This window comes from Brienomyrus brachyistius, chromosome 9 (genome assembly GCF_023856365.1).
Source record: "Brienomyrus brachyistius isolate T26 chromosome 9, BBRACH_0.4, whole genome shotgun sequence".
NCBI classification, from domain to species: domain Eukaryota; kingdom Metazoa; phylum Chordata; class Actinopteri; order Osteoglossiformes; family Mormyridae; genus Brienomyrus; species Brienomyrus brachyistius.
In genome coordinates, this window is record NC_064541.1 from 25,520,744 (window position 1) to 25,540,657 (window position 19,914).

At 53.1% G+C, this 19,914-nt stretch overlaps 2 protein-coding genes across 3 annotated transcripts in view; one reads left to right on the forward strand and one right to left on the reverse strand.

Moving 5' to 3' along the window:
* Nucleotides 1-75: 75 nt before the first annotated feature.
* LOC125748411 (tyrosine-protein phosphatase non-receptor type 23-like) lies at nucleotides 76-14,331 on the reverse strand. The gene is made up of 25 exons (XM_049024453.1): nucleotides 14,080-14,331; nucleotides 11,591-11,665; nucleotides 11,179-11,306; nucleotides 9,861-9,937; nucleotides 9,721-9,770; nucleotides 9,505-9,636; nucleotides 9,313-9,393; nucleotides 9,049-9,180; nucleotides 8,744-8,791; nucleotides 8,507-8,563; nucleotides 8,242-8,300; nucleotides 8,012-8,091; nucleotides 7,778-7,892; nucleotides 7,569-7,634; nucleotides 7,066-7,211; nucleotides 6,538-6,837; nucleotides 6,200-6,354; nucleotides 5,906-6,057; nucleotides 5,359-5,538; nucleotides 2,540-5,183; nucleotides 2,148-2,332; nucleotides 1,929-2,033; nucleotides 1,645-1,783; nucleotides 1,441-1,554; nucleotides 76-1,327 (listed from the first exon to the last, which is right to left on the reverse strand). The coding sequence occupies exons 1-25, from the start codon at nucleotides 14,161-14,163 to the stop codon at nucleotides 758-760; spliced, it is 5,874 nt and encodes a 1,957-aa protein (XP_048880410.1). The 5' UTR covers nucleotides 14,164-14,331; the 3' UTR covers nucleotides 76-757.
* A 703-nt stretch (nucleotides 14,332-15,034) lies between these two features.
* The window catches only part of LOC125748421 (serine/threonine-protein kinase Nek11-like), a 38,481-nt gene continuing 33,601 nt past the window's right edge, over nucleotides 15,035-19,914 (forward strand). For both annotated transcript variants that reach the window (XM_049024497.1, XM_049024498.1), the window contains exons 1-2: nucleotides 15,035-15,121; nucleotides 16,098-16,295. In XM_049024497.1, the coding sequence (XP_048880454.1) occupies nucleotides 16,129-16,295 (167 nt within the window). In that variant the 5' untranslated portion in view covers nucleotides 15,035-15,121; nucleotides 16,098-16,128. The remainder of the gene's footprint in view (nucleotides 15,122-16,097; nucleotides 16,296-19,914) is intronic.

The window sequence follows — 19,914 nt, forward strand, 5'->3', positions numbered from 1 at the left end:
GCTGTAGGGGGGCTCTGTAATTGCATTCCCAAGCTCGGTGGATTGTCGGATGACAAACAGGTGACAAGACACTGATCACTCTCAGAACACTTACTTTAATCCAGGTGTATTTACAGGGTTATAAGAAAAGAAGCAAAGAGGAGTTAAAAATATGCATTACGATTTCTGGTCTGCTGATTCTGGTGTGTTTTTGTAGGTAAGAGAGCGAGCAAGGCAATGGGGAAATCAGTATTATTAAAGCCAATTTCAGTAATAACTAATCTTCCATTCTGTTCGTCATATATACGTACAATCACCCAATCAGATCAGATACACCACTGTAGTGTGTGTGTGTGTGTGTGTGTGTGTGTGTGTATACCTGCTATACAAGAAGCTAATTAGGATCCTGGCCAAACAGCAACCAGCACGGCCGTCTTGTGTCCACAATTCCAGTTAAATTCTACTGTGTTCTTAAACCCCCCCCCCCCCCCAACACACAGCTGATAGGAATTTAGATCTTCTGGACCTCAGAACGTACCCACCACAGTCGCTGCCTTTCTCATGCAGACTGGCCACACGAGGAGAGACAGGAGGACAGCACAGCACGAGGCAGAGGTGCTACACAGCAGGACAGGAGAGCATGCTTGGATAGCCAGAGGGCCGCTAGAGATGTTCAGGGGAACACAAGGCAGACAGACCCACAGTGATGTGGTCCCAAGGGACAGAATGGAAAGGGAGAACAGGGACAAAGCATAAGGGACAGGAGGGCAGTGGCTCTTCAGGTCTTGCTGAGTGTCCACAGCGGGTCCAGGCTGCTAAGCGGGTCGTCCCCGGATGGCTCTCGCTGCAGGCCCTGCCCGTTGTGTGGCTGCAGGAAGCTCTGCTTGTTGATCCGGGGTTTCCCTCGGCTGCCGCTGTCTAGAGTGAACGCCTCAGGCGTAAGGGAAGCCAGCAGCTCCAGGGAGGAGGAGGAGGAGCTTGTGGGTTGGGGCGGAGTCGGGTGGTGATTGGCAGCAGGGGTGGGGCCAGGGAGGTGATTGACAGAGCCATCCAGGCTGCTGCCCTGGTCTGTAGTGGGAGGCGGAGGGGACTGCACCTTCATTGGTGGGGAGGGGGATAGGGAATGGGGAGGGCTGAGAGACAGGGGCTGGGGTGCAGTGTAGGGGGCATGGATGGCGGTCATGCTGTTTGGCTCTGGCTTCCCGGGGAGGTCGGAACCCAAGATTGCGCCCTGCTCCGGGCTGCTGCTCGGTGGCCGAATGCTCAGTTTGGCGATGGTAGCCTGGATAGAGCTGATTGGCATGTCCCCACCAAGGACAATATCCTGGGACTCCTGACGCGAGTACGCCTAGCGCAGGAGGACAGATAGACAGAGCGTCAGTGTTACCTGTAGATGCAGTCGTCTCCCCTCCATACTCAACCCTGAGCAAACGTGATAAGTACTAGACGCACTAGACGTACCCTGACAACCGGACTGTTGGGGGTTCTGTTGCAGGGGATGCTGGGGATTCCATGGCGCTGGAGAACCTGCTCTGCGTGCATCAGGACAGCTTCGTAGCAGAACTTGAGGTGAAGCTGTAGAGGAGGCAGGGGGGTGTCATATGGAGCTTGGCTCGGGGGGGTCAAGTTGTCACCCCCTAGATGAACAACTGGGCAAGTGGTTACCTTCTCTTGCAGCATGTTCTTCCGCTGCTGCCTCATCTTCCTCACCAGTGACAGCAGGTCAGGGATGCCATTTCCAGCATCGAGCTCCTGCAGTGCTGCATACAGGAGGCAGAAAGCACCAGTACGGCCCACCCCCGAGCTGGAATGGAGGGAGGGAGGAGTCAAACATTCAGTCAAACCACCAAATCCCACCCATCTATCCCTTAAGCTTGATATGCAATTTATTACATTATAGGACGTCACAAATGACCCAGTGACCAGCAGCGCTGTGATCACCCCCGTACCTGCAGTGCACTACGATCGGAGTGTGTAGAGGGCGCTGGTGCAGGTAGTGTCCATGGACTTCCTGGATGAAGCGGATCAGATTGCTCTGGCTGTCTGGGAGCCCCCTGTATGGACACACGTGCATCATTCATGCATCAGCTTGTTCTGGGGTCACTGGCGGCAGTGAGGAGTGACCCACACATCCCACATATCCCACACATCCCACATATCCCACTCACAGCTCAGGCCAGGAGGTGAACTGCAGGTGCATGACAGTGCGCCGCAGACTCTGGTCCCGGTACTGCAGGCTGATCATACGCTCCACATGAGTGGGCGTGGCCTTCTGCGTGGTGAGCGTCAGCACGATGGGCCCGTGGCACAGCTGCTGGCCGCGCTCTGACGGGAAGTAGCACGGCACCTTTTGCTGCCAAACAAGAAGCGACACCCTCAAGACGATAGTACTCGGTCACTGTCAAACTGAGGCTTCTTACAATGACTGTTCAGGTTTCCATCGAAGGCATATAATCATACGGTACAGCCAGTGGCTGGGCACAGAATGACAGCCTGTTGGGCTGCCATAAGGACCCATGCTCTTAGTGGCTGCCCTCCCACAGCCCGCACACCCCCCTACCTTCTCCAGCTCCTGCTCCGACACCAGCATGACCACCAACGACACCTTCTGCTCGTACACCATGAGCCAGAAGTCGGCGGCGGTGCCGGGCAGCGGGGCCTGCGTGGCGATGAAGTGGGGGCAGTAAGGGGACAGCTCCTCCACGGTGCTGGCATTGATGTAGTCGTCCTTGCCGGAGCTCAGCAGCACACGGTTGCAGTCATAGGGCATGACGTCCTGCCGCCGGTTCTTCATGCTGTAGCAGCGCGCCACAGCGATGGAGAGCTGGCGAACGTCGCGCTCCTGCTGCTCCTGTAGCTCCCGCCAGTGGCTGTCCAGCTCGGCCGGCTCCGCCAGCGCCTGCACCTCCGCGCCGAAACGCTCCAGGTCCTCGCGCAGCCTCTGGACGCGGCCCGGGGCGCCATAGGGGTCGCCCTCTATAAGCCGCACACCTGCGGGCTGCCGGGAGCGCTGCCCGTCCTGCGGGTCCGCCTTGGTGGGTAGCAGTACGTGGCCGGCCGCCTTGGGGCCCCCGTGCAGACCCTCAGGGCTGCTGGACAGGAGGTCATCTGTGCTGGAACTCATTCGCTGGAATAAGGGGCCCAAGCTGCTGGCGGGAGGTGGGGAGGCGGAGGACACGGGGGGAGAGGAGGCAGAGCCAGGATGGGGGAGGTGGGTCACTCCTGTGCTTCCAGTGAGGGAGGGAGAAGGAGAGGGGTGCTGGGGTATAAGCACTGGGGAGGGAGATGGCGACATCATGCTGGGGGGCTGGCTGGCTGATGAGCCCGAACCGGGTGGCAGCATTGGTGGTGGGGTAGGGGCTGGTTGGGGTACATGACCCCCGGGAGGTGGGGTAGGGGGACAGTAACCGGGGCAGGAACTCTGCGGCTGAACAGGGCCAGCAGGAGGCTGGGGCATGACGGGACCCCCTCCCGTGTAGCACACTGTCCCTGACTGCTGGGGCAGACCAGGCAGAGAGGCAAGAGGCAGCTGAGGATTAGGGGGCAAATGGCCAGCAGGCGGAATAGGCTGCGAGGGGGCAGAGGCTGGGGGCATTTGGGGCTGGTGGGGCAGAACACCATGAGGCAACGGTGGTTGGGAGGGGGCAGAGGCTGGGGGCATTTGGGGCTGGTGGGACAGAATACCAGGAGGCAAAGGGGGCTGCGAGGGGGCAGAGGCTGGGGGCATTTGGGGCTGGTGGGGCAGAATACCAGGAGGCAAAGGGGGCTGCGAGGGGGCAGAGGCTGGGGGCATTTGGGGCTGGTGGGGCAGAACACCATGAGGCATCAAGGTCTGGGAGGGGGCAGAGGCTGGGGGCATTTGGAGATGGCGGGGCAGAACACCTGGAGGCAACGTTGGCTGGGAAGGGGCAGAGGCTGGGGGCATTTGGGGCAGGCGGGGGAGAACACCAGGAGGCAAAGGGGGCTGCGAGGGGGCAGAGGCTGGGGGCATTTGGAGATGGTGGGGCAGAACACCATGAGGCAACAGTGGTTGGGAGGGGGCAGAGGCTGGGGGCATTTGGGGCTGGTGGGGCAAAACACCAGGAGGCAACTGCGGCTTGGAGGGAACAGAAACCGAAGGCAACTGGGGCTGTTGAGGCTGGTGGAGCAGAACACCAGGAGGCACGGAGTGCAGAATGCCGAGAGGAAGGGGGTGCTGGGCGGGACTAGAGGCCGGGGGCAGCTGAGGCTGGTGGGGTAGAATGCCAGGAGGCTTGGAGGGGGCAGATGCTGGATGCATCGGCTGTTGGGGGGGGAGGGTTGCTCGTGGCAATGGGGTTTGGCCAGGATATGGGGAGACCTGGGAGGCTGGGGGCACTGGGTTGGGGCCAGGCATCACATGGGAAGGGGGATAGCCTGGCCGAGGAGGTGGGGCCGGCAAGCCTGGGTGGCTGTGAGGTGGGAGCTGCCCTGCAAAGGCAGGCTGCTGGAAGTGTGGGGGCATGTACTGGGGATACTGGCCCTGTACCTGTGGGGGCTGCTGGGGAAATGGGACTTGTGGCTGGGGGTATCCCTGAGGGGGCATTCGTACTTGGGGGGGATACTGGGGAAAATGGCCCATCTGAGGTGGGGGCATATAACCAGTAGAGGTGATGGGGGGCATTGCATGGCGGGGGGTCGAGGCGTAGCTGGGAATGGGTGTCTGCACGCTGTCCACCGTGGTAGTGGATGGTCTCACGACAACTGGACCCCCTGGTGGGCACGGCTGGGACTGCGGAAGGGCGTAACCAGGCACAGGTGAAGGCTGGGGAAAGTGGGGCTGGCTAGAGTGAGGCGGCTGCGGCTGAGGCAGAGATCCCGGGGGGGGGCCTGTCGGGGGAGCAGGGCCGCAACTCTGGGCCTGCTGGGGGGGGAAGCGAGGCAGCTGGGCATAAGGAGCTGAGCCGGCTATCGGCCAGTGCAGCGAGGGCACGGGGGCACCCCCAGGCAAGAAGGTGTCAGGGCCGGGGGGGCGAGCTCCTACCCTTCCCACCCCTGGGAAGGACATGTCTGGGGGCATGCTGCGTAGCTCCTCAGGGACATCCCCCCCCAGACTGAGGATGGCCGCGTTAATCTGGGCCAGTTCAGGGTCTTCCAGGGAGCTGGAGGAGTCCATCTCAGATGGTTTCTTCTGCAGGGGGGGTTTAGGGGCCGTGGGCCGAGGGGGGGCTTTCTTCTGAAGCTCCCTGAGAGAGAGAGAGAGAGAGAGAGAGAGAGAGAGAGAGAGGGAGGAGTGTGAACCTCCACTCTGCACTTCACCTTGAGGATTAGTTGTTCTGTATGAGGTGATGAGCGCTTTGAGGATGTTCTCCTGGGCTGAGGTTCTACACGCCATCACCCAGATCGGGCCCCGGGTCTCACCTCTCCAGAAGGGCTCGGCGCTCCTCCTCACGGGCCTTGCATGTGCTGCGGGCCTTCTCCAGCAGCTGGGAGGCCTTCCCCTCCAGGTCCTGGTAGAACTCTCTGCCCTCCTGGGACTTCTTCATGAGGTCCTCATAGGCCTCATAGGAGGAGACCAGCATCTGCACGGTGTTGTTCCACCTCGACACGCAGAGAGCAGTGAGTGGAGGTGTCAGCATGAGGCTCACATGCACGCTCACAGTCCATATTCTCGTATGTTTGTGGGGACTCTCCATTGATCTTGATGGGCATAACCCTAATCCCAGCTATGACAACATTAACTCCTACCCAGTGCTAACCTTAACCATAAGTAACCAAGCAAAATACAAGATTTTTGGCATATTAAGTGTTTTGATTGTATTCACAGATTTTTATGGAACTGAGGTTTATCCTTGTGGGGACCGAAAAAAAAGTCCCCACAAGCTAAAAAGTTGCAGATTTTTATCACATTGTGGGGAAGCCTGGTGATAAATACAAACACACACAAAAGTGTGACACACAGACTCACTTGTGCTCCGTCTCCGTCAGGCCCTTGCGCACCATGGCATACTGCACGTTAGCCTCCGTTAGCGCTTTGAGGATGTTCTCCTGGGCGGCCAGATTCTGGTCAATGTAGAGCTTCACCTGATCGTATTTCTTCAGCTGCTCCTCAAACAATTTCTGTTAAGACAGGTGGTCTCACAGAAGGTCAAAGGTCACCCCAAAAGGCACCAACCAACCAGAAAGGTTCAGACTGCAAGGTGTCTGCCCTAGGGAATCGCAGATCTACACACACATCTGTGGGTGACTGTGTCCACCGTACCTTCATGTCTGCACGTTCAGTGGTGACCAGGACGGACGTGATGTCGTCTTGCTGGATAAGGTCGCGCAACTGCTTCTCTAGGGAGCTCCGCTGGTCTCGCATTTCCTGCACCTTCCCCAGAATGCGCTTCATGCAGTGAAGACTTGCAAGCTCGTCTGGCCACCAGGGGGCAGAGAGGAGCACCATCAACACACAAAAACACTCCTCCCCAAAAGCAGACCAGAGCAAAGACCTTCAAAGCGGGTTTACATCAGTGCTGTTGGGGTGTCTGGTTTTAAAAGAGTCATTTTTTGTTTTTTTTTTAATGTTCCTCCTTTAAGCCCCGCCCATCACCTCACCCTCACTGAGCTGGGGTTGTGGCAGCGTCTCCCGCAGGCTGTCCAGCGGCCCTCCCAGCAGCCGCAGGTGGGGCACATGAAGGTTCATGGCACGGTGTAGCTCGGTATTGGTGAAGCTGGCTTTCTCATGAGCTTCCAGATATTTCTCAAGGTCACGGCGCAGCTCGGCAAGAGGGGGCGGCTGGGGGGGCGGCTTCACCCCTGCCTCCTCCAGGCTCCGCTCTCCTGCCTCGTCCTCATCCAGAACATCCCGAATGTCACGCAGTGAGGCTTCCACATCCGTGAACACGCCTGACAGCACTGTGGGGGGCGGGGGGGGGGGGGGTTAAAGGCAACGATTATGCAGAATCAGCAGTTTGGTCTACTATTCCTAGTTACCTGTGCTAATGTATGTTCAATGAGTTTATATATGTCGAATCCTGCAGCTAAGAAAGGAGACCTGATATTTGGACACGGTAGCTGGAAAGAAACTTCTAGGTATTTGAGTGTGCATGTGTGCGCAGGCATGTGCAGGCGTGTGCCCCCCACCCTGCATGGACTGGACGAGGCTCTTGACGGTGTCGGGCCGCACGCTCAGGGCAGCACACCTCTCCATCAGCATGGGTGGGATGTGCTCGTACATGTCCAGGTTGTCCACGGTGTTGGGGTCCAGGCACAGCGAGTCCATAAACTGTCTGTTTCACACACACAGTTGCTGATAAGCCTCCCACCCCGCAATGTCCTCATACACAGGGTGTTTTTCTTAATACCATAAAAATTGTGCTCGTGTCTTGGTGACAGTGGGGTGCAAAGAATCATGGGATTATTCTCATTTGGGGAGGATATAGCCAATGTATCCTGGATATTTGGGGTGGAGCAAGAACAGCATTTGGGGATTTTTACTGTCCTCTGTAATTCTGTTCTTAGTATTGGAACCGATCTTCAGCAATGGAAGACGTGACACGTGCACACGAGAGCACAAGTAGGGTGAAGTACGCGTATCGAGAAACAGCCAGAATGAGCGGTAAAGCCCCCGCTCTGCATGAACTCACTCCAGAGTCTCGTTCTTGCTCTCGATCTTGGCCATGACCTCCCTCAGCAGCTTGGCTTTCTCCTCGCTGAAAGCAGGGAGGACAGCAGGGTTAGCCGTGGTCTTCGGGAAGGGAGGCCCACAGGGCTTCATGGAACCGCCAGGAGCCCTTTGTGCTACATCTGCAGCACAGCCGGATGTGTGGAACGCGGCCCCACTCCCCCCACCCACCTGTAGAGAGAGGAGGCCTCGTGGGCTGCCATCGGCACCAGCTTGGAGAAGATGTCTGGCCCAGTAACGCTGGGGTCAGTAGGGTTCACCGGTAGGCCCTTCACCAGGGGTGCACCTGAGGGGGAGAGGGGGGGCACAGGGAGACTGGTGAAAACGTGGTGAACGTGTCTGTCAGTGCCACCGCAGCCAGGGGGCACTGGAGAGCTGGTCCGCCTGTCCCCTTCATGGCAGCACCTTTAACAGAAGGCAGCGTGTCCAGAGCAGGCACAGACTCATGGTAGATGAAGTCATTATCCTTCTTAGCAGAGTTGAACCTGGAAGATCAAAAAGACCAGAGATGAGTAAAGACTGCAAACAGCGAAGGATACAGTGCGTCACAGAGTCAAAGCAAAGGGGATCAGGAGTCAAACCCCACTGGGTACGGCATGCCACTGAGTCAAAGTACAAGAGAATGGATGTCTTACTTTCCTCCGATGACGTCCATGGTGAAGCGTAAGGCCTCCTGCACACTGTCAGGCTGCCCCTGGAGAGACGACATCCCACTTAGCAGCTCTGAATAACCATCTGGTTACACTCCTTGCCTGCTGACTCATGCCCACAGCCTCACACACGGTATTACCGATTCACTGTACCCAGGCCTTTGCGTTAAAAACATCAATAGGAGCCCCCCCCCACACACACACACCCCCAGACCATTCCCTTTCAGAGTGGGAGACTGTGTTACGTTACCTTGGCCAGCTTCATCGCCTCATTCAGCTTGTCCAGGGAGCTCTGCAGGTAGGCCAGCTGTAACAGAATATCTGCACATTAATTACTCTGCCTATCAACACAAGTAGCAACATTAACTTCACACATTACGGAGCTTTTGAATGATGTCATCTCTTTACTGCAGGCTACTTCCTGGCTTTCGGAACAGTGACATCAGCCGGTCATTGGGACACGCGAGGAGGACATGAGGAGACACACCCTTTCCCCGTACTTCTGCTGCTCCTCCGCCTGCTTCCCCATGTGCAGCTGCAGGGAAGGCAAGGTGTGTCACCAGGAGTCACATCCAGCTTGACAGGCTCCTCAAACATCACAGCTCCGTTCACATATCTGCTTAATAATTCACTGAATCACTGCAGTCTCTCAAACGCTTTTTAGATAGAAAGCAGAACTCAAACCTACAGCAACTTATACACCACAAACAAAACCCAAGACTGTCTCCATACAGAAGCCAAGATCAGAGTGATGGGAAGGGGTCACTATGGCCATTCTCCCAAGACCCTCACATGAGCAATGGCAGCAAAATAGTAGATCTTCATCTGCACCAGCTTCTTCCAGTCCTTCTGAATCTTCCCTAACAAAGAAGCCGTATCTGAGTTCTCCAAGGCCCAGCACGCTTCTCTGTAATAGTCGACCACCTGCAGGGGGTGATAGAGGGTTATCCAAAGCCCAGGGCTGACTGTAGGGTAAGGGCTTTGCACCCTAACCCTGATGCACTCTGCTATGTGCAGAGAGCTTTGACAGGGCTGTAGCTGAGCGGACAGACCTACCTGGGCACTGATGCGAGCCACCAGGAAGCTCTTCCTGTTATCCAGCATTGACTTCTCCAACAAACACTCCTGAGCCTGGCCCTGAAGCAGAGGGAGGGGGCAGTGCAACCATTCAATAATGCACCAATAAGGCCGTGCATACGTGCGTGCATGCATGCACACGCGTGGAACTCCTGTGTGAGAGCTCATTACCAGCATGAGGTTGATGTTAAGGTTGAGGATCTGGTGACTCATGTCCACACTAAAGCTGTGACTGAAATGGTCCTTCAGGTAGGAGAAGGCCCCCGCCGAGCACTGAAAGTGCGTGCAGGACACCTTCATGCCCTGGGTGGGGAGGGGGGGGGGGGTGCACAGTTTAGTATGCAGACCCGCTCAGACCTAAGAGAAGGACCAGGCCGGGCATCTCACCTCCTCCGACACCCTGTTGTCCATGGCACCCAGCATTGAGTGGAGAGCCCCTGGGGAGAGCAGAAGATCATGGGAAGTCAGCAGGGCACAAACACGGCAGACACGTGGACCCCTCCCCCTCGAGAGCTCCCATTCCTCACCCAGGTTGTAGAGGATGCACGCTTGTTCATAGCAGATGTCATCGTGAGTAACCGTCTTCCCAGAAAAAATCTCGGTCCTTGGACAAAGGCACAGTGGTTATTTCCATCGTTACTTTCTCTCTTTCCTGCTTTCAGTTCTGACCAGTTCTAACTGGCCCGACACTTTGACAAATGCAAATGCCTCAGGAAGTACCAGAAAGGTTATCTATTATCATCATGTGACATTTATTAATTTTACCACTTTCGTATCTTTAACGATACATGTGAAAAAAGGTTTCTTAGGGTGTTTTCACACTTGGTCCATTTCATCCTTTAAAGCGACCTCAGATCGATTAATCCGCATTTTTTGCATATATGTGAACACGGCAAAAGACTCAGACCCCTTTGAAACGAACCGAACTGACACCACATCGGGAGGTAGTTTCAGTCCGGTTGGCTTTTAGTCCGCATCATGGTTCGTTTGACTTGTGCATTATGAACACAAAGCGGTCCTGACTTGCTTCGACAAATTTTACCCTTTAGCTTTGCTGTAGGCAGATCACGTGGTACAGTCCCGGGAAACAAACAAAAATAATGGCTGCAAGTGTGGGACGCGGAATAATCTGGTTAGAGGAGTAGACTACGGTGCTTAATTAATTAAGTAGTAATTGTTGTATTTTGGTTTTCCCTGTGTCTGTATTGCAGCAGCCATCTTGTTTGAAGTGAAAACTACCCAGAATCCAAAGCAGTAAAGGTCTGAGATTGGGCTCCATAAGAACTTGAAGTATGAACAGAAAAAGGACTGAGGCCCCATCTGAGCTGAAGTAAACCATAAAGAGAACCGAGTCCCCTTTCAAATGAACTCGCATTGTGAACAGAAAAAGCATTGAGTTCCCTTTCTGTTGGTTCACTTTTGGGACCATTTCTAGAGGTCCGAGTTCAGTTCCTTTAAAGAGGACTATATGTGAAAACACCCTTAATGTGTCCAGGTAATTCATAAATAGTAAAACCAGTTAAAGTTGGTAGTGGACACAATTAAAGGACTGGAAAGGCGCACTGATCCAGGACCAGCACTAAGGCATGGGCGTCATGGGGGTTGTAAGTGTACAGGAGGCCGGGGAAGTGGTCCCAAAACAGAGCAGGTTCATATGGAAAGTTACTAGGTCAAGAAGCAGACGAGCGCTAAAGATATGTATCCCAGACCAGAACATGAGAGTGACCTTAAGGGGCCGCTAGAGATGCTTATTCATAATCATGGGCAGAGTGCAGCACTACAGCAGTACCCAAACAGCCGCAGAGTGTGAGCCCAGAGGCACGTGCTGCTGGGTGAGGAGCTCACCAGGAGATGGGCACGGCGGCTTCCTGGCCGGAGCCCATCGGCACACGACTCTGCAGGTAGTGCAGCTGACCGAAGTACTTCCTCAGGGTGCTGCAGCCCTCAAAGTCCCTGGTCACATTGACCGCACTCTGGAGGGGTGCAGTCAGGCAGGCAGACACACACATACACATACAAGAATGGAGTCAAGATAAGCTTGTGGAATCTGAGTCATTCTATAGCCCTCTGATCTTAATGGCTTTAACGAAGTAATTACATGGCAAGTCAGCTGCTATTTACCAACATTTATTCTCTACATGACTTCTGCTTCATGCCCCGCCCCCTTACTCTCATAGGCTACCCTCTAGTCACATGGCCTGATCCACGGCCTGCGCCGACGCTGTCCCACAAGGACCCCTTCTGTCCCGTCACCTGCCTGGCGCAGCTGCTCCAGCTTCTTCAGCTGATCATTGTAGTTGTCTGGATTCTCCCCATAGTTCTTCAGGATGAACTGGAGCAGAGGAGAGGAAGTACAGATATGAAGCCACAGTACCAGCACATCCCAGAACACGGTTCGTCAGCCTTCTGGTGGTCGGCATTCTGCTCGACCAGAACGCACATCTGGAAATCAAATCCCAGGCCTGAAAGTCTTCATAGGGAGCTAATTCTCTAATGATCCAACCATATTACCAATGCAAAACGCAAAGAGCCACCCCAGTCTGAATCTAGTCACCCACTCCTCTGTTTGGCCTGACAGCAATCCCACAATTCCCAGTGGCTGTTTTTCATCGTGGGCGTGGGCACCCAATACTGCTCCTGCCTTGTGGGCTACAGCTACATCTCACAGTCCCTTAATAGGGAGCATAAGTGAGGGGGAGGTCACACCCATGCGATGCCAAGTGAAGAACGCAAGGCTCAGTCAGAGCCCAGAGGATCAGGATGCTGGGCTTTTTGGTCTGGAAGAGTGACCTGGGGACGACTTCCCGGATCCTGTCACCAGCACTCTTCACCGTGGTGAAGCAATCATAAAGTACGACGGCGGCAGTGGCAGCAGCACCTTCCGAAGGTCACATGTGAACCAGGAGGAATGGATCACTATCCCCATATAACAGGTATACCGGCACATTCTACAAGCACTAAATAAATCACGTTAAACAGGCCAATTTCAGGCCTGTCACACCACCATGCCTGTGAAGATCAGTGAAAAACAACAATCTAACAGGAATCCCTGACTAACAGTGGAGTAGAGACAGACCTGCTCTACTTGATTTTAAGGCTGTGAAACAAGCAGGACTCATTGACACACTTCAGAGAGATAAGACACACACACACACACACACACCACACCACTCTATGTCCCACCCCCTTATTCAAATAAAGAGAGTGGGCGTAGCCATCTTGTTGATTTGTATATTTCCTTGTCAGATCATGGCACTGTGGATTACTGCAGCTGACAGAAGAGTTAACTACAAGTCAGGAACAGTGGGGCCCAATGTGAGCATTAAATAACCGGTGACTGACGGTGCAGGGAAATGTGACCCACTGTGAGTTACACAAAGAAGCGCGGTGCTTGGGGACTGGATTGAGATGGAGGATCTGCGACCAGGAAGCCACTGAATATCGATCATCGGAGATCCAGAAAGGATCTTACTGTGCACATTAATGAAACGTCGGTAGGATTCTTTGGATGACAGCATCAGCTGAGAAACTGAACAAAATAAAATATTCTGCCGCACCTGAGTGTGTGATGTCAGCAGCAAGGAAGTGACTCAAACTCAAGCTGTTAGCCTGGTCTGACCAGAACAGCTGTTCTCTTCTTACATGCAGGGATGGCAGTAGCTTCATTAGAAGTTAAACAATCAGCAATTTGAATTTCAAATCGTGATTCTCAGAATTATTTTTCAAAGTCTGAAAAACTTTCAGTTCAGTTGATTTAATAAACACATAAAATAAAGTCAACATAAAAGCATAAAAGAAAAAAATATTTTGATACAGCACTAATACAAGGAATCTGATTAGCCTTGAAACAAGCATGTAACTTGTCAGCATAACCAACACTTTAAATTTGACAGTATTTTCAGTATTACATTCAATATTTTCTTCATTAAACCCTAATTTGGTTTCAAAATATCTGCCAAATCTTCCAGAAACATACCCCTGGTTTTATTCAGTAGAGTACTGCTTTCCTCGATTACACAAACTGTTCACTGAAGACACCCAGCTTAAGAACTCTGCTCAGAGGACCACAGAACAGTGCCTTCACTGCATCTAGAACAGTTATACCCGCTTACCAAAGGACTAGGGCCCTCACAAGTTTCCCTGGAGCACAAATGCAAAGAGTGACAATGTTCTGGCCTTTTGGGCACATTCAGTGCATATCCTAACCAGCTGCTGGCCAGGTCTCAATACTGCAGCTTAACTTGACGACATGACGAAGAAAAAGAGTTTGGACAGGCGTTACTGAGGGCCGGATACAAACAGAATTAAAATAGGGATGACACCGTTAAACGCTAAAGCGACACACAGACGTGGTGAAGCTGCCAGGACAAGATCGTTTCCACCCCATATCCATAAAAAAAACCGTATTAAATAAGGAAGGGGGGGGGGGGGGTAGCGACCATACCCCTCAAGATGTGTCCACAGCTTCCAGATGAAGCAGCACGTCACGTGCCATGTCAGTATGACGGTGACACACCCTGAGGGAAAAGGATCCGTCTGTTTGACCATTAAACAGACACGCAGACGAGCCTGTACTTATCTCCCTTTGTCAGCCAGCATACAAGCGCCTTCGTGTAGGATTAGCCAGGCAAATTAATATACATAACAAACGAATTCATTTAGTCAGGCCGAACGTTAGCAGTCAGCAGAGCCTGGTGGTCGTCCGTAAAACCGCGAGCAGCCCGCCGCGCCTTTCTCCCGGCTCACCTGCCTCACGGCCGGGCTGAACTGAAACTCCCCAGCCTCTTTCAGATCCAGCCAGATCATGGGCATCCGGGGCACCGCTTCCATGGCGGCCACTTCGCTGGCCTCTTCCGACCCGAGTGTCTTCTGACGCTGTAACGCAAGTGTAAATGTAGTCTTACGGCCTTTAACCAAGAGTTCCGGTTGTTGTTTTCCTTAGTGTTCCGTTTACGCCTGTCTCTCGTCCCATTCGCACTCCTACAGGAAACACTTGAAGTCAAGGAACTTGTCCTTCCGCTTCGGTGGATCATGGGAAACGTAGTTAAATGTTGCTGGTGATTGGGGGCGGGGGTGCTGCCTTTATTTCGGGACTGCGAACAATGAACCGAAAAAGAACAAACGCTGAAGCTCCACCTGGAGCCAGAACAGTCCAAATGTTATATTCACATTTATATTCGTATTCAGCGACCTTCTTTGACTGCTCTCACAGGGGACTTGAGACCCTACCTGGAAGAGTGTCATCCAGCAGTCCGGTGCTGCGAAACCTACAGGGTTTCCAGCTTCGGCCGGCTGGCTGGCACGAGATTTTCAGTTCGAGGCGAGTCTGCACACGCATTCACATGTATGCAAGAATTCAATCACATGGAAAATAGTTTGTAGCGTTTGCAAGCTACCCCAACGCTTGATGTAGTTAATTTTAGATTCATTATGAAATAATATAGATCTGCCGTAAGATTTCTTGTATAAGCGTGACTGTCACGCCAGATGCGTGAGAGTTGGCAGCCCTCAACATAGAGAAACGACCCCATCTGCTGGACGCGGACTGGAAGGACAGCTAGCTTCGGGCGTCACTCGAGTCGCTTGTGAGCAGGACGAACCCTGAGGAATCTGGAGTTTGCCGATCTCAGATCGGTTCTTTTTTACAGACGCGTGCCCGTCTGAATAAAGCGCGCCCACGACGCGCGTTTCCATGGGAGCAGCCATAAACAAATTAGAATAAAAAAGTACCTGAATATGATGGGGTGCTCGTGAGCTGGAACTTGACCGAGGTACCCGCTCGTCCAAGGTGAGTAAGCTATTATGACTTTGCGTTGTCCTATTACTAGCTCGCGACTACTCATTTTTATCTGTTTTTTACAACTGCAGGTGTTATTTGGGTATATACCCTAGTTCAGGATCATTAAAAGATTGCTTTGTTTGACTGGGTTACGGGGTAATTTATAGTTTTTCCAATGCTGAGCCTTCTGCTTTTTTGTGTTTTTATTTCCTCCAGAGAGTTACAATAAAGTACTTTATTGCAAAATGATTACAAATAGATGCAGAGCTAATGAAAGCAGATATACTGAATGATTTAGAGGAGCCGAGCTTAGCAGGCCTGTCCCACAGCAGCCTATGCCTCTGTCTCAGGGTTATATTTAGTGTTGCTGATAGTGCAGGCCAGGTCAGGGTGGGGGGCAGAAAATAGGTACCTGGTCCAGCCACTTAGGTCCTCAGCAATGAGGATCCTGTGAGCCGGATCACCCTCAGGGAAAAGTACCACATGGCCGTAAGTGACGCTTCCTCACAATGCAGGCAATGTGCCTCATTCAGGACTCCTCTAGCAACCGCTCATTCAACACAAAGTTAAACCAGCGGTACCTAAGGATCCTCCAAGTAGATACAGTACCGAAGGGGTCCAGTCTTCATCTCAGCTCACTGGATAACATCTATGTCTCACAGCCATACAGCAAGACAGGGAGCACCAGGACTCTAAGGACTTTATAAAGATATCGGGAACGCCACATACCCCTTTCCAGTGACCCCCCCCCCCCCCTCATGCTCTCCCAATCCATTAAAAAATAGTCTTCTTCATAAGACTTCTGAAAGTCATATGACTGCACTGAACATGTTTTGTTTATTAATCATATAATTAGTCAATAATGTTACTTCTAAGCAGTGGAAAAACAAGACCATGAAGCAAAGCATTTTTCCTGTGCTTAAACCCGAAAATGAAGACAGTGAAATATCTGGTAAGCTGACGCTGTGTGGTTGTATCTACACAGGGTTTCCACATTCCCGTAGGCTCCCGATGACATGCCCAAGTTCCGGGAGCAGGAGGTCCAGCTGGCCAGCGGCCAGAAGCTCAATCACCGTGCCGTCCTCATAGCCCAGAGATACTGCATCCAGGAGAAGCTGGGCAGGGGCAGTTTTGGGACCGTATTCCTGGTGCGGGACACTGAGGTCGCGGAGGGGGAGTACCTGTAAGTGACAGGTTCTTTTTCCTGGTATGCCCTGTACCTACACCTGTGGTGACAGCAACCTTAGCATGTATAACCAAAATGACAGTGGTTTCTCCTAATGGGCAAAAATTGATAAAAAAAAAATGTAGTGACATGTGGCTTTGTAAATGTTACCTTGAGAGCTTCCAGACTTTACTCTAATTGGCTTCCCTTGACTCTTCAGTGTCCAGTAAAATAATGCTGAAATAAGAGTTTGACCTTTGATTCATCTGGTTAACAGATTAGTAACAGATGAATTTTGTACTGGGCTGATGTTTCCGTAGCGTGTGAAAGCAGAGTGTGATTCATTGAAAGTTGCATGGCTCCGCCCCCCCGTCCATGAAGTGACCACGACCCCCGCAGCAGTGCCACACCCACATTGCCAGACCCTTCCCCATCACTGCATCAGTTCAACACACACTGACATTCTTCACCTGATCCCCTGCCTTGACTAAAGGAGGGGCCAGAATCCAGTGCAGCTTGCAGATTTCCCAAACACACATGCTCAAACACACATTAATCAGCTAATAACCAGGTTTGAACAGGAATGTTTGAGCAGGGAAATCTGCAGACTGTGTTGGATTCTAGCCCCCAGGACTGGAACTGGGGAATCCTGCTATAAACCAGCAGACGAAGACAGTAGATCAGAGGAATTCAACCTTAACTCCCTGAGATCCATCTCTATGCTAGTTTTTCTGTAGCCTACTTTAATAATTAAATAATTGTCCACTTATTTTTTGTAATAAAATCTTTGTAATATTGATAACATAATTTAAAAATAATGGAACTCATATACTGTATATAGATAAAATGATGTGTGCTGTGTTTTTAAAGTACCCTGTCCTAGTACCCTTTGCTTGAGCATGCATACATCTGTAAATGTAAAGAGCATTAACATATGCCTGTAGACAGTGGTGGAGCCTGTATGTATGTAGACAGTGGTGGAGACTGTGTGCATGTAGACAGTGGTGGAGACTGTATGTATGTAGACAGTGGTGAAGACAGTATGTATGTAGACAGTGGTGGAGACTATGTATGTAGACAGTGGTGGAGACTGTATGTATGTAGACAGTGGTGGAGACAGTATGTATGTAGATAGTGGTGGAGACTGTATGTATGTAGATAGTGGTGAAGACAGTATGTATGTAGACAGTGGTGGAGACTGTGTGCATGTAGACAGTGGTGGAGACTGTATGTATGTAGATAGTGGTGAAGACAGTATGTATGTAGACAGTGGTGGAGACTGTGTGTATGTAGACAGTGGTGGAGACTGTATGTATGTAGACAGTGGTGGAGACTGTATGTATGTAGACAGTGGTGGAGACTATGTGCATGTAGACAGTGGTGGAGACTGTGTGCATGTAGACAGTGGTTGAGACTATGTATGTAGACAGTGGTGAAGACTGTATGTATGTAGACAGTGGTGGAGACTGTATGTATATAGACAGTGGTGGAGACTGTGTGCATGTAGACAGTGGTGAGACTGTGTGCATGTAGACAGTGGTGGAGACTGTATGTATGTAGACAGTGGTGGAGACTGTATGTATGTAGACAGTGGTGGAGACTGCTAACTGGCAGTCAGTTTGGAGGAACGTCATTTATATTCACATGTGGAGCATGACTGGCCTGTTTCACCTTTGCACGCCCCTTTAAGGTTGTGATTACGGGAGACCCTCCCCTTTAAAATCAGAACGACTCAAAGCCAATGGTAATAATGATCAGGCTCGGATAAAAACAACATTGTTCTCTTTAATGACCTAGCTGGCAGGATCACTGCACTCACATGTTTTTGGTAAGTTACTCTGGGTTGAGGAAAAATAAAATAGAATAGTAACAAGCATTTGCAGAAACGCATAACAGGGAATTGTTTATCTGCTCTCTAATTTATCCTTCCCATACTGGTCAGCCTCCACAGAGACGTGGCTTTGGGTACGACAGCTTTTGTCTGGATGAGACCAGCTCTCCTGGCTCTTCCTTTGCTGTGTGGGAAGTTGGACTTTGAAGCTTCTTCCTATCTGGTCTTATGATTAAAGCTTTATGGTTTGGGACCTCTGAGGATACCAGTGATCATTTTTAACTTTCAAAGTACCTTTACGGTGAGGTGGTGAGGAGATCTACAGTGACTTTCAGGGTCACCAAGACCAGAGCGAAGTCCGTATGTAAACAGGGCACTTGCTAGCTGTCACGGGTCGAGGGCAACGATCGCGAGCAGAGAACGGCGATCGTGCGGAAGGAGCAAGCTGACAAGCGGGATACGGGAAAACGGGGGTTTAATCGGGGAACGGGGAGCAGGAGACATGGAACGCCAACTAACATCAATGACAGACAAAGCAAACTGGGGAGACCAGGACTTAAATACACGGAACAAGGCAGCAGGAAACAAGACACGACTGGGCAGGATCAGGAAATCACACGTGGGTAATTAGGGGGCGTGGCACACAGGAGGAGCGGACGAGCCGGGCATGACAGAACCCCCCCCCAAAGGCGCGCTACACCGGGCGCGCCCAGGAGGAGGCGAAGGACGGGACGAGACCAGGGAACCAAAACCTGAAAAACAAGAACAGAATCAACGCAACGCAACGGGAACAGGACCGAAGCACAAAACAAGGCAAGAGACAGAACATAGGACAGGAGCTGACAAAGGGCCGGGAAAGTGGAGAGACAGACCAGAAAGGGAGACACAGAGGGAACAGGCGGGACAAAAGGACCGGGAGTGAACGGAGGGAAGCCAGAGGGAGAAGGAGGAACACAAGGAGCAGAGACGGGAGGAACAAAGGAACGAGGAACGGAGAAAGGAGGAAAGACAGGAGGAGGAGCAAACAAAGGAGGGACCAGGGCAGGAGAGAAGGGAGAGAAGGCGGGGGAACAAAGGGGAGCCCGTGGGAGCCCCAGCGGGCGACGGGCGGCAGCCGGAGGGGCCGCAGGCGGCCGGGAGGCCGGAGCCGAAGGGGACCGAGAAGGGGCAGAGGAGACAGGGCGAGGGACCCGCGGAGGAGCCAGGGAGGGAGCAGGAGGGAGCACCAGGGAAGGGGACGAGGGAGCTGGAAGGGGCCAGGGCGAAGGCACGGAGGAGGGGGGAGCCGCAGCAGGCGGCGATGTCCGGGGGAGGGCCGGAGGTAGGGGCCCCGCAGGCGACCGAGGAGCCGCCGTCGGGGAACCCCCAGGCGACCGACCAGGACCCGGAGAGGGGAGCGAGGCAGGGCGACGAGGCACCGGAGAGGGACCCGCAGGCGACAGCCGACCCGGAGGGCCAGGACCCGCAGGCGGCAACCGAGCCCCAGCGCAGGCGAGGCAGGGCGAGCCAGGGGGCAGGGCGGGCGGGACCCCAGCCCTGCGTCTGTGTCCCCTCCCTTTACGGGACACAGACATGACCCCAGGTTGGGGTCGAGTTCGCCGGGGCGAGGGAGAAACTGTCACAGGGGGAGAAGGGACAGGAGCGCGGTCAGGAGCTGCAGGTGGCTGCAGTGGGGGCGCCTGCCCGGGAGCTGCAGGTTGCTGCAGTGGGGGCGCCTGCCCGGGAGCTGCAGGTGGCTGCAGTGGGGGCGCCGGCCCGGGAGCTGCAGGTGGCTGCAGTGGGGGCGCCGGCCCGGGAGCTGCAGGT

Bases quoted from the DNA above. Each gene is read 5' to 3' on its own strand.
- LOC125748411 (XM_049024453.1), bottom strand. From the start codon at position 14,163: ATGGAAGCGGTGCCCCGGATGCCCATGATCTGGCTGGATCTGAAAGAG. The intron at 8,792-9,048 runs GTGAGGGTCTTG...CCTTCCCTGCAG, and splicing joins ATTTTGCTGCCATTGCTCAT to CTGCACATGGGGAAGCAGGC. The intron at 7,893-8,011 runs GTGCTGCCATGA...TCTCCCCCTCAG, and splicing joins CACGCTGCCTTCTGTTAAAG to GTGCACCCCTGGTGAAGGGC.